The sequence below is a fragment of the Miniopterus natalensis genome, chromosome 17, assembly GCF_054644295.1.
Source record: "Miniopterus natalensis isolate mMinNat1 chromosome 17, mMinNat1.hap1, whole genome shotgun sequence".
In the NCBI taxonomy this organism is placed as follows: Eukaryota; Metazoa; Chordata; class Mammalia; order Chiroptera; family Miniopteridae; genus Miniopterus; species Miniopterus natalensis.
The window spans coordinates 37,245,632-37,258,662 of record NC_142097.1 but is presented as its reverse complement, the minus strand read 5'-3'; the positions used below and the strand labels follow the sequence as shown (position 1 = coordinate 37,258,662).

The 13,031-nt window shown below is 35.4% G+C and overlaps 1 protein-coding gene across 9 annotated transcripts in view; it reads left to right on the top strand.

Annotated features, from left to right (window-relative positions):
• The window catches only part of BPTF (bromodomain PHD finger transcription factor), a 95,990-nt gene that overhangs the window by 23,289 nt on the left and 59,670 nt on the right, over positions 1–13,031 (top strand). For all 9 annotated transcript variants that reach the window (XM_087826303.1, XM_087826305.1, XM_087826301.1 and 6 more), the window contains exons 5-6: positions 199–387; positions 9,054–9,242. In XM_087826303.1, the coding sequence (XP_087682429.1) occupies positions 199–387; positions 9,054–9,242 (378 nt within the window). The remainder of the gene's footprint in view (positions 1–198; positions 388–9,053; positions 9,243–13,031) is intronic.

Below are 13,031 nucleotides of genomic sequence, written 5' to 3'. Positions count from 1 at the left end.
ATATATTAAGTATTCTTAAGTAGTTTTTGAATTACCTACTGCAAAAATAGCCCAGAATCTAAGTGCTTCAAAGTGGCCCTCAAGTGAAAGCAGGTTTTTTGGTGATCATTTATTTTTAGTAGTTGATTGAATGTGGCCATATGTCCTAAAGCAATTTTAAAGGATATCTTTAAAGTTTTGTTGTGCATTTTACTATAGAGCCAACAGAAGTTGGGGATAAAGGTAACTCTGAGTCAGCAAATCTTGGCGACAACACAACAAATGCTTCTTCAGAAGAGACTAGTCCCTCTGAAGGGAGGAGTCCTGAGGGGTGTCTCTCAGAAACCCATGATAGCAGCAACATGGCAGAGAAGAAGGTGGCATCTGAGCTCCCCCAGGATGTGCCAGGTACAGAGGGCGTGTATCAATGCCTCTGTAATGGGGGGAATCCTTCCCTTTTGTAGTAAAGCTGAATGTCACCTAAGACTTTAAAGTATATGTTCATTCATGCTGCTTGCTTACATAAGTGCCATCCCTGATTGCTAAATTGTCACCTAACATTTGGAGTTTGACAAATGTTCTTGCAGTTAGTGCTTGAAACTCATCATAATCTTCATGCTTTTTAAAGTTCATTTAGATGTTTTTGTCTAATAGATTTAGTTGTATATTCATTACCAGACCATAGTGGCAGATATTTTGGTTTTAAGTACTTACATACTAATGGCTCAGTGTTGAATATTTGACCATTCCAATTCTGTATGTGCTAACAGATTAATTTTATGTTTGCATGTGCTCATATAGTTTTTTTTTAACATTTCAAACCATATAATTATAATAAAAAAACATCGTCATAAAACATTTTTTGCAAGATATATTTGACATAAAAGTAAGTTAATCAGTAATTCGTATTTTAAGCTTTTTAAAGTTAAAATTACACTCAAAACAAGTTATATTATACCAAGAATGTTGTTATGCCTTTCTTTTTGCATTTTTTAAAAATGAAAAAACTTTTATTACAGGAGCTACGTGTTTTTTGAAATACAAATTAGGAAATTTAGATGAAAAAAACAAGAAAATAAACACTGCTAATTCCACTAAAAATCAAGAATTATAGTTAGTAACCTTGACGGAAATCCTGAAAAATTTTTTTCTACGTATTATAAAAATTTCACATAATTCTTCCCTCTCTCCCCCTTCCTCCTTGTTTTAGTCATTCTGGTAGGAATGTAGGAATATCTTATTCTGGTTTGAACTTGCTGTTCCCTGGTGACTAAGGATGCTGAGCACTTTTTAAAAAAAAAAATCTTTATTGATTTCAGAGAGAGGAAGGGAGAGGGGGAGAGAGATAGAAACATCAGTGATGAGAGAGTTGTCATTGATCAGCAGCCTCCTTCACTCTCCCGATCAGGGATAGAGCCTGCAACCTAGGTATGTGCCCTGACTGGGAATCAAACTGCGATCTCCTGGATCCTAGGTTGATGCTCCACCACTGAGCCACGTCTGGCCGGCCTGAGCACTTTTTCATGTGTGTATATGGATATATAGGTCATTTGGATGTCTTCTTTTGTGAGGTGCCTGTGAGTTCCTTTGTTCTCTTTATCTCTTTCTTTCTTAAAAAAATTTGTATTGATTTTTAGAGAGAGAGGGAGAGAGAGAAACGGACATCGATCAGCTGCTTCCTGTACATCCCTTGTGGGGGCATGTGCCCCAATTGCGAATTAAACAGGCAACCATTTAGTGCACAGAGAGTGCATGGGACGACACCCAGCCAACTGAACCATACCCGCCAGGGCTGCTTTGTTCATTTTCTGTTATGTGATCTCTTTTTTTGATCGTGGTGGTTTCATGGGTGAGGGTAAATCCAGTCCCTGTACTCCATCTTGCCTGGAAGCAGAAGCTGCTACCTTGAATTTTTGTGTGTTGATCCAATCTCATACTCCTAGAATAAATACCACTTGGTTGTGATTCACTTTTATTCCTGTTTATTGTTATATTCAGCTTATTAATATTTTGTTTAGGATTTTTGTATCTACTTTCATGAGTGAGATAGGCTTACAGTTTTCCTTCTCTGATAATGTCCATGCTAGGCTTTGGTGTCAGAATTATGCTGGCCTCATAAAATGAGTTGGAGCAAGTTCCCATTTTTCCTTGTCTGCAAGAATTTTGTGGGTTTGTGTTATTTATTCCTTAAATATTTGCTGAAACCATCTGGTCCAGGAGTTTCATTGTGGGAAAGTTATTCATTGTAGATTTCATTTATTCGGTAATAGTGAACTATTCATATTTTCTGTTTCTTGTATCAGTTTTATTAAGTTACACTTTTCTAGAAGTACAGCCATTCCATTAAAATTTTTAATTTTATTGGCATAAAACATCCCATTTTTTAAAAAAAGTTAATCTCTTTAAAAAATATATTTTTATTGATTTTTTTTTATTTTTTAAAGAGAAAGGGGGGGAGAGAGAGAGAGAAAGAGAAACATTGATGTGAGAGGGAACATCCATTCGCTGCCTCATACTCTTTTTTTTTTTTTTTTTTTTTTTAATATGTCTTTATTGATTTCAGAGAGAGGAAGGGAGAAGGGAGAGAGAGAAACATCAATGATGGGTCATTGATCGACTGCCTCCTGCACACCCCAACAGGGGATAGAGCCCACAACCTGGGCATGTTGCCCTGACTGGGAATCGATCCTGGATCGTAGGTCGATGCTCAACGGCCGAGCCACTCTTGCCAGGCCCTCATTCTTTTTTCCTGCATCTGCATTTCAGACATTTCACCTTAGTTAATGAACATGGTTTTACTGCTCAAAACGACCCCATATGGCAAACATTGTTTTGTATTCAGTGTACCATCTTTATAGTTAACAAAAGGCTCAATTTCAGAATTACACTTCTGTGCTGGAGTTTAGATTGGAAACGTTTTGTACCAGAATATCAATTTTTAAATTTATTAGAGGAAAGAAGGACACATATCCTTCTAGCACCTTAAACTCAAATATTTCTTAACTTTTTGGGATGACATCTTAAAATATAGTACTTTGCTTTACTTTTTAATTATATTGTAAGATAAAATCAGTGGATAAGAAGCTGTTGATACTAGATGCTCAACTAATGTATCACCCATATACTTTTACCTCATTGATTTGATCAGTAATGGCTTTTGTAGGTTCTGCAGTTAAATGCTCGTTTCTTACAATTTTTAATGTGTTTCGTTTTAGTTTCTAGTCATATATATTCTGGTTATTTTACCTCATTTTTTTTTCTTTTAAAAATTTTCCCTTTTACCATCAGGTGGAAAAGTTACTTTTTTTTTTTTCCTTGCAGTTTTTTGCTTAGAATTTTGTGGGTTTTTTTAGGCTTTGGTATTTATGTTCAGAAGTTGAAGATCAAGGCCTATATATAATTTTGGTTTGAGCGTAACTAAAATTTTTCCTGTTTTTATTTATTTACAGTGTTTGTCATGTCCAATGAAAGTAGTATTGTAAATAGCAAAACCTATACTGTTTGCTGTGGGGCTAGAATATTTGGACTGTGAGGACTAAAATGTACATGTGTTGGTAGGTGTTACCTTCTTTGTGGTGTTTTGAAGCACATGCTTGAGATTCCCCTAATCCTGTAGCCTAATGAAGTAAAGAGATGAAGAGTTCTAGGACTATTATTTAAAAAATACAAAACCTACAAAGTCAGTATTCTCAACCAGAATGGAGAAAAACACTTTTTTCATGTAAGACAAATTAACTTGGGACAAATTAACAAAAAAGCTATGCATTATGAGTTTATGGAACACCTTGAAAGTTTAATTTTTTTTTTAGATCAAAATACTTGCGTAGGGGATTGAACCTGCAACCTGGATATGTACCCTTACCAGGAATCAAACCTGTGACCTTTTGTTATACAGGAGGATGCTCCAACCAACTGAGCCACATGGGCCAGGGTGATTGCCTATTTTATGAAGTACCATTATCTCCCTAATGGCAGAGAGCACTTCTGTGAAGTATCTTAAGATATGTATAGTCAGAATCTGTTAAGCCCCAATCCCAGAATTATTTTCTTGGTTAAAACCATACTTGGATATATTACATGCTAAAAAATGGTTTTTGTGAGCTGGTCTAGAACCTAATCACTTTTTCTTATATATTTCTATGAGAAAATGCATTCCAGACTCATAAATGAGGGTATATCTTTATATATTACTTTATTATTTGAGAAGATGATGTTTAGACAATTATACATTAGGTATGCTGCACTTTATAAATCTAGATCTATAGCTGTAAAAGGAATGGTTAGTTGAGGAATCAGATGTTATTTGTGTGATTTGCTTTGCTTTTTTCAGTTATATGTATTTTTCCAACTTGAGTTAGTTGATTGTATTACTGGTTTGTAGCTCTCAAATTTTAAATTTGCTATTTCTTTTATATAAAATTTTTAATGAAAAATTTTAAACATACACAAAATTAAATGGATGCCCTTAATATATCTAACACTTGGATTTAAAAATTATCAAGATTTAATCATACTTGCTTCACCCATGCTTTTTTAAATTTTATTTTTATTTATTTATTTATTTTATATCTTTATTGATTTCAGAGAGAGGAAAGGAGAGGGAGAGAAAGAGCTAGAAACATCAATGATGAGTCATTGATCGGCTGCAGCCAACAACCCGGGCATGTGCCCTGACCGGGAATCGAACCCTGATTGCCTGGATCCTAGGTCTACACTTAACTGCTGAGCCACGCCCGGCCGGGCCCCATGCTTTTTTTTTAAGCTCCTTTATTTTCTTTTTTTGTCTCAAACTTTAAAAAAACTTCCCCCCTTTGATCCCAGGGGTGTACAGTATTAGATAAATCATAATCCTTAGTTAATTGCATTTGTCACTAGTCATTGCATAGTCCTTCTTAATTCATTCAGGTTTTAAATTCTCTTTAATAATGAAATAAATACTAGGAATGTGTCACCTAAAACAAAAAGCAAACTAACCTGCACCTAACTAACCATCTCTCCAGTTTCATCCCCTGCCTCCCTCTCCCTACCTGAAGTGATTGTTATCCTGAATCCTATGTTCACTAACATCTTTTCTTCTTACAAGGGAAACCCGATAGAGTTAAGACTGTTCATACCTGATGTGAAAGTGGTGTGTAACCCTCGTACTCTTGCCTCATTGAGTTGATTTACATGATTTGCTAAAAACTATATATTTCTGTTTTTGTTATTTTAAACTTTATAGCAGGTATATTGTGTTAAGTATGTCTTATTGTGTTGTGTTAAGTGTAACTTTTTGGAACTTAATTTTTTCACTTTATATTATACTACTAATACAATGTTGTATGTTGCTGGAGTTCTTTCATATTAACTGCATTATAATAGTCCTCTGTAATTATACCACAGTCTGTTTATTCTCTTTCCTGTTGATGTGAATTTGAGCTGTGTTTCCTACTGCAGTATTTTAAAGCAAATTCCAAACATGTTATATCAGTCCTACATACATCTCTAAAGAATATGGACATTGTCTTACTTAATTACAGTGCCATTATCATTTTAATAAAATTGACAATTCCTTAATATCCAGTCAATTTAAATTTCTTCACTTAAAAATGCTGTTCTGTTTTGTTTTACATTTGCTGTGCTTGAAATAACTACAAATAAGGTCGCCATATGACATGATACTTGGTTTTATATCTCCTGAGTCTCTTAATCTAAAACACTCCCCCTTTTCCCAACTCTTTTCTTTCACCTGTTGTTGACTTGTTGGAGAATCCTAGTGTGCCCTCCTATGGAATGTCCCACATCCAGGATTTGTCTGTTTCCTTCCTCTTGGTGTTAATTTGTTTCTGAAGGCTTGATTAAATTCATTTTCAGCTATTTTGGCCAGAATACTTCATAATTATGTTCTGAGTACTTCATATTGTATTGCATCAAAAGGCTCATGAGTTCTGTCTGTTCTGCCTTTACAAATGCTAAGATTGATTTGTTCAAGTGGTAACATTGTAAAGTTCCCTGTTAATCTCTCAGTCATTGATGATGTTTCCAGAATCAGTTATCTATCTCAAGATTATGACATGGTGATTTTTAATTGTATTATTATTTTTACTTATATATATATATATATATATATATATATATATATATATATATATATATATATATATGTCTATATATTAAAAATATGTTTTTATTATCCTAGCTGATTTGGCTCAATGGTTAGAGCGTTGGTCCTCGGACTGAAGGGTCCTGGGTTTGATTCTGGCCAAGGGTGCGTACTTTGGTTGCAGGCTCAATCCCCTGCCCTGGTTGGGTGTGTACAGGAGGCAACAGTCAATGTGTCTCTCAACATCCATGTTTCTCTCTCCCCCTCTTCCACTGTCTCTGAAGAGCAATGGGAAAAATATGCTCAGGTGAGGATTTAAAAAAAAAAAAAGTTTTTATTGATTTTAGAGAGAGGAAGGGAGAGGGAGAGGTAGAAACATCAATGATGGACAGAGTCATTGATTGGCTACCTCCCCACTGGGAATTGAGCACACAACGAACGTGACCTCCTGGTTCACAGGTCTACGCTTAACCACTGAGCCACACCGGCTGGGCTTTCTATATATTTTTAACTAGAATCTTCTATAAAGAATTTTCTCATTATCTAAGGCTATTTCTATTTGAATACCTTGAAATATAGTTAGAGCATGAATAGATGCTTAATTATTTCTCTTAAAGTCTAATTTTCAGAGCCAGGAGCCTGATGTCCAGTTACCCTCAGTGGTGATTCATGAGTTTTGAACTTTTGAGGGAGGGGCATGACTTTCTTATTTTAAATATCCATTTGAACCCATGGGTCGTCATATATTCAGTTTGTTTCAGTTATCATTCATTTCATGTATGTGAACTAGCAGAGCCCCTTCATGTTGGCTGTTGAGTCCTTTTGCCATGATCTGTAGCCTTAGATTGCCTCCTTGCCTTGGGCAGAATAAGATATTTGATGCTTATCTGTCACATTATCTACCCCTGACCTGGAATCAATCATTTCTCCAAGAAGCCCTGTGTTTTTTTTAGTGGGGAATGATATCTAGAGACCATAATCTGGGCCTTGGGGTACTTATTGCTCTTGGGCTCTCTCTGCCTCTAGGTATTTTTGGTGGGTAGTATTACAAAATACCTTTAAAAAAAAAAAAAAAAAGACCAATTCATACCAACATTTCAAATTCAGATTGAGGATTGCATACTTAGTTTCTTCATTTTTGTGCTTTTATCTCTTTTCCCTTATACTGAAAGCCTTAGTTTCTAGTGACAGTAACTTAATTATGTATTTGCTTTATCCTGATACTGATGTCCATTAATAATTATATATTATTAATATCTCAGTGTGCATTAAAATAGTAATAAATGATTTTGTAGATCATAGTAATTTCACATTACTACTATTGTGAATAATAAGTCTACTGAATGGCAGTTAGGATTTTTTTGCAGTTCTCTATCCTTCTACCATATTTCCAGTAAGGATGTACAGTCAAAATACTGTGTTCCAAAGTCACTTGAAATAATTGTGGTTATGCCGACAACTTGATATACAGTTAGGATTTATTTGTTTCACTTTGTTCTAATTTTAATATTTTAAAAATGTAAAACAGTGGCGTGATTTCGAAGTCAAACTATGTAACTGTATATAAACAAAGAACTTTTATCGATTTCCTCTCTAGGTATCCAGATCTTTCCCTTCCCTTATAGGTGCCATTCTGGTTATTCTTGCAGTTTTTTGTGGGATTTTTTTGCTAAAGAAAATAAAAATATGTCCATAAATTTAAATTTCTTTCCCTTTCTTGCACGAAAGTTATTATAAGTACTGTTATGTGGATATAGTGATTTCTACAATCCTTGTTATGGTACATAATATTTCATTGTGTGTATCATTTTTATTCAACCAGTGTCCTATTGATGGGCATTTTGTGTTTCTGGTCTTTTGCCATTATAAATAATGCTGCAATGAATAGCTCTGTAAATAAATAATTTAGTGTTTTTGGTAGTGTATTTTGGGGTAGGTTTCTGGACATGGGATTGCTAAAGAATAAAGGCACGTGTAATTTTCTAGATAGTGCCAGTTTCCTTTTATCCACTGTGCACCATTTTGCATTCCCACAGCAGTGTGTGGAAGTGCTGTTAACCCACTGCTTCTCTACCTGCATGTATTGTGAGACTTGGATTTTTGCCAGTCTCATAGCTGAAGTAGTTTCTCCATATAGTTTTACTTTGCATTTCTCTTAGTTTGAATTGTGAGTATATTTCCATATGTATAAATGCCGTTTTCATCTCTTTTGTGACTGTTCATATAATTTCCCTTTTTTCTATCAAGTTGTTCTTTCCTCAAAAAAAACTTAGAAGCTCATCATATTAGAGATAGCCTTTGTGATGTACTCTCAGCCACTTTTTAATGGAAGTGATTGGTTTAAAGAGTATCTTATTATTGACAGTGAAATGCAGGAGTCTTTTAATTTCTCAGCTACCATGGGAAGATGTAGGCTTTCAGTTCATGGGTAGTGTTCATTTTGATATACTTTTAGAACTATACTCTTAGTGATACTATTAAATTGTCCTTAAAATTAACAATCACTTAGGTATTACCTTCTAGTTAATTTGGAGGCATGGAATTCAGGCAGAAAACTTCAGAGATAAAGAATCCTGTTTTCGTCTGTTTCTAATACTCTGATACTGTTTGAAAAGTAAGAATAATGTAAATTTCAGATTTTGAGGGATAATCTCAACAAAATCACTTCTGCAGTATCTGGTGAACACTGAGTTTTGTGAGATAGTTACATCACTTTATTATTCTTCAGCTCTGGGGTACCTGAAAAATTGGCTTTGTATGGTAGCCTAAGGTTATAAAAGTCTGAGTTAAAAGACTGAGAGACTTAAAAAATAACTCAGGGTATTGCTTACAAACTTCTTTTCATACATTGCATTATTCATACATGAGTAGCTTTTCTTTTTAAAATATAGCTTTGTAATGCACTCCTAAAACAATAAAATGTCTTTTCTGACAATTAGTTTTATTTTTGATGTGATTTCCAATTTAAAAATCAGGTATTCTATTTTTCTAGAAGAACGTAACAAGACATGTGACAGCAGTAACACTAGTGCTACCACTACCTCCATTCAGCCTAATCTGGAAAACAGTAACAGCAGCAGTGAACTAAATTCTTCCCAGAGTGAATCTGCTAAGGCAGCTGATGATCCTGACAGTGGAGAAAGAGAGTCTCATACACCTGTCTCTATTCAAGAAGAGATAGGTAAGAATACACTTCCTACATTAAAGCAAGCTTTTTTTTTTTAATTTTTAATTTTTAAAATGAAAGTTTGATGGGGGTGGGAAGATTTAGATTTTCTTTTCCTTTTTTTCTTCTTTTTTTAAACATGTAGCATTTGCACTTACTGTTTTTGTTTTAAAAAATACAAAAAGCACACAGGAAAAATAGATCTTTTTCACACCCTCCTCCCCAAAGGTAACCCCCATCAACTGTTGAGTGTGTAACATTTTTATCTTTCTCCATGCAGTTGCATTAATGTGTGTATGTTTATAAAAAGTTATTTTTAAATTTAAACAGGATCATTTTGCATGTATTGTTCTGCACCTTGTTTTTATTCATTCAGTAATACACGTAATGGATCTTTTTATGTTATAAATTAAATTCATTCTTTTTTAACTGCTGCATGGTACTTCACAGTATGAATGAACCACAATTCATTTACTATGTCTTTAATAATGGACATTTAGACTGTTAATAGTTTTTTTATTATTACAAGTAGTGATGCTTTTTAACATCCTCAACATATATCTTTGTGTACTTACGCGAGTATGTTTGGCAGTTATAGAAACAGCAAGTGGAATAGCTGGGTCAAACGGTTAGGCACATTTTAAAGTAGTGATGGCTACTGCTTCATTGTACATTAAAAGTGAGCTATGCCTGTAGTTTACATACATACATATTTCTTCATACTCTGACCTAAATTCAGCATCATCAATCTCTTCATTTTTGCCAATGGTAAAGTATTTCATGTTAAAATTTGCAGATCCCTGCTTACTAATGCGGTTGAATTTCTTTTCATGTGTTTGTTCAGCTTTCTGTGAATTGCTTCTTCACGTCATTTGCTTCTTTTTTTCTATTGTTTTGATATTTTTCCTTAATGAGTTTTAAGAATGCTTTATAAAATATTATGGCTATTAATCTTAGATTTTACATATATACTTATATAGTCATTGCTTGTTTTTAACTCTTCCTGTTATCTTGTACAGAAGTTTTTACATTTTTATGTAGTTAAATTTATCAATGCTTTTCTTTAGGGTTTCTCTGCATTTTGTGTCTTATTAAGGAAGACCATCCCTATCCCAAGAATATTCATGTATTTTACAGTAATTTCACATAATTTGTAACTTTTTAATCCTTCTGGAGTATAATTTTTTGTATTGTGTGAGGTGGAGATCTGTTTTAATTAGAACTTTTTCAATTGCAAGTGACCTAATCAACTTAAACTAGCTGAAGTGAAAAGGGAATTTAACTGCTCACGTAATTGGGAAAAGGGAATGTAATTATTCGTCCTCGGGGATAACTGGACCTCCAGGTATCAAGACTGTTTCTGTCTTCCTCCCTTTCACTCTCACCTTTTGGATCTGCATATCTTTGTGTGTTAACTTCATTCTCTCCTGACACAGACAGGCTTTTTCCAAGTGGCAGGAAAGATGGCATCCGTGGTTTGTATTCATATCTTTCCAAGGTTTGTCACCCAAAGGCAAGGCCACTACTCCTGCTCCAAATCCAAAGCCCAAGCCCTTGAAGGAATTTGAGTGGCCTATCTTGAACATACTGTTCCCACTCCTGTGGCCAGGGCAGGCAAGGTATTATGATTGATGGCTGCAGCAAAAGTATATGATTGGAGTGGGGTAGGAGTCGTTTCCAAAGAAACAGAGATGCAGTAAAGATAGGAAACAGTAAATTACCACAATTCCACCCTTTGGTAGCTCAGCACAAACTTGTGTATTCAAATTAAAAAATGTTTCTGCCTAACATAATAAAAAGATTTTACCCACAACTGAAACTTTTTCCGAAAACTTGTTTCCCAAAATTACATCTGGTAATTATAATTGTATCTAGGATTTCTATTTCTGCGTGTTGTCTGTTATTTTTTATTAAGTCTGGATGTGGCTTATCTTGATCTCAAAATCCATGAGCTAAATTATGAATTTGACTTCCTTTAACACTCAGTATCCTGATAGCAGAGGACATTCTTTGATAAATCTTGCTGCCATTGGTTTTCTGGGAGGGTGGCTGTGGATGAGAAGTGAGAAGCATATGGGAAGATCTTCCTTCTGGAGGCTCTTCTACTTTAGCAGCCGAGTTCTGGCTGGCTGTTGTCAGGGATAGGTTGCTGATGATTGCTGTAGGCTTGGCTAATCATACATTCTAGCTTGGCAGGTTTGGAAATTTTCTCTGGCAGTGGCACTCCCTTATAGATTGTCTGGGTACCCAGCTGGTACCTACTGCCCAGAAATGTGGTTCAGGGTCCCTGAAGGTAAACCACCTCTACTTGCCCGCAAGTGAATAGTCTATCTAAGCTTCTGCCTCCTCACATCATTAAACACTGAGCTCCAGAGACTAGGGTAAAGCAGCTGTGTACTCTGCCTCCAGGCTACATCAGAGGGATGCACTCTGTTATAGTGTGACCTTTGGGCAAGGGCTATGAGATAAGGACCTCCACTCTCAGCTGGGTTTCCTTTCAAGTCTTACTGGTAGGGATGAGTGAGTTATCTGCCTCCTTTCCCTTATTTTGCGTGCAGGACTTCTTTTTAAAAGCTCTGTGCCATTCCCTTTCTGCTTTTTAGGAAGTCCAGCCTAGGCCAAAGGAGGTCAAAAAGTCTTTATTGTAGGACTTTATAGATGGTTCCAAGATGTAGCCACCAAGTTCAACATCTTGGCATAAACCTTCAGCATGGGTAGGCTCTTGTTCTGGGACCCAGAAAGAATTGTTGATGGTCCAACCAGCTGCTGTGCTACCAGACAGTGAAGGTTTCTAGTTTTCCAGCCTGGGATGGCAAAATACTCAGTACCTCTACCACATCTTGATTTAGTCAGTGCCATATTTTGGGATCAAAATCTTAAAATACCTGCTGGATTATTTAGACTGTAATGATTATATGTGACAGAAATTCACCAGACTTGCTTAAAACAAAAAGGGAGTTGTATTGGCTCATACAATTGGGAAGTCCAGAAGTAATGACAGCATCAGGTGCATTATTGGACTCAGTAAGAACCCAAATGAGGTTATCACTGGTCTTCCCCTCCTGTTCAGCACTCCCCCACCCCCATGGTGGGTTTATTATTGTCTCTTATTATTGGATGTTTTCTCCATGTTGTGGGGTAAAAGTAACCAGCCTTTAATTTATACTCACTAGTACCCTTTCTCCATCTCCAAATTTTCTAAAGTAGGACTGTTTCTGCATCTTCAGACTTTCAAAATTGGAATAGGATGCTGCATGGTTTGGATCACATAACCAGTTCTGAGACTGTTGCTGTGGCCAGCCAGTGATGTGCTCTGTCTAAGCTGGATGATGTTGCTTACTCCATACATAGGGCAAGATATGTATTTACTGTCCTGGCAGAATCATATTGTAGTGGGAGAAATGCATATCCCCAAAGGAAAGAAGGGGGTGTTGAATACATAAAATTAACAAATGTTTGCTGAATTGTTTTAACTTCCATAGTTTTCAAAATGGATAGTCAGTTTTCTCAATTCAATTTTTTTCTCTACTTAAAATGGCATTTTTATATTATAAAGTATAGTAGTTTTCTGTTTGGTTTTCCATTTGCCAATGCCACACTGTCTTAATTTTACAGAGCTTTAAATCAAAAAAGAAAAATGAGATCTTGTTCGGCTATCTGGCCAGTGGAAATTGGATAGTGATGCAGTCGTTTCAGAATGTATAGAAATTTTCATCCAAAGTGAGATTCATGGGAAAGCAGAAATTGCTCCTTTGTTGTTAAATCTGTCACTTTAAAAAATTAAGTACGATGAAAATGTGAGAG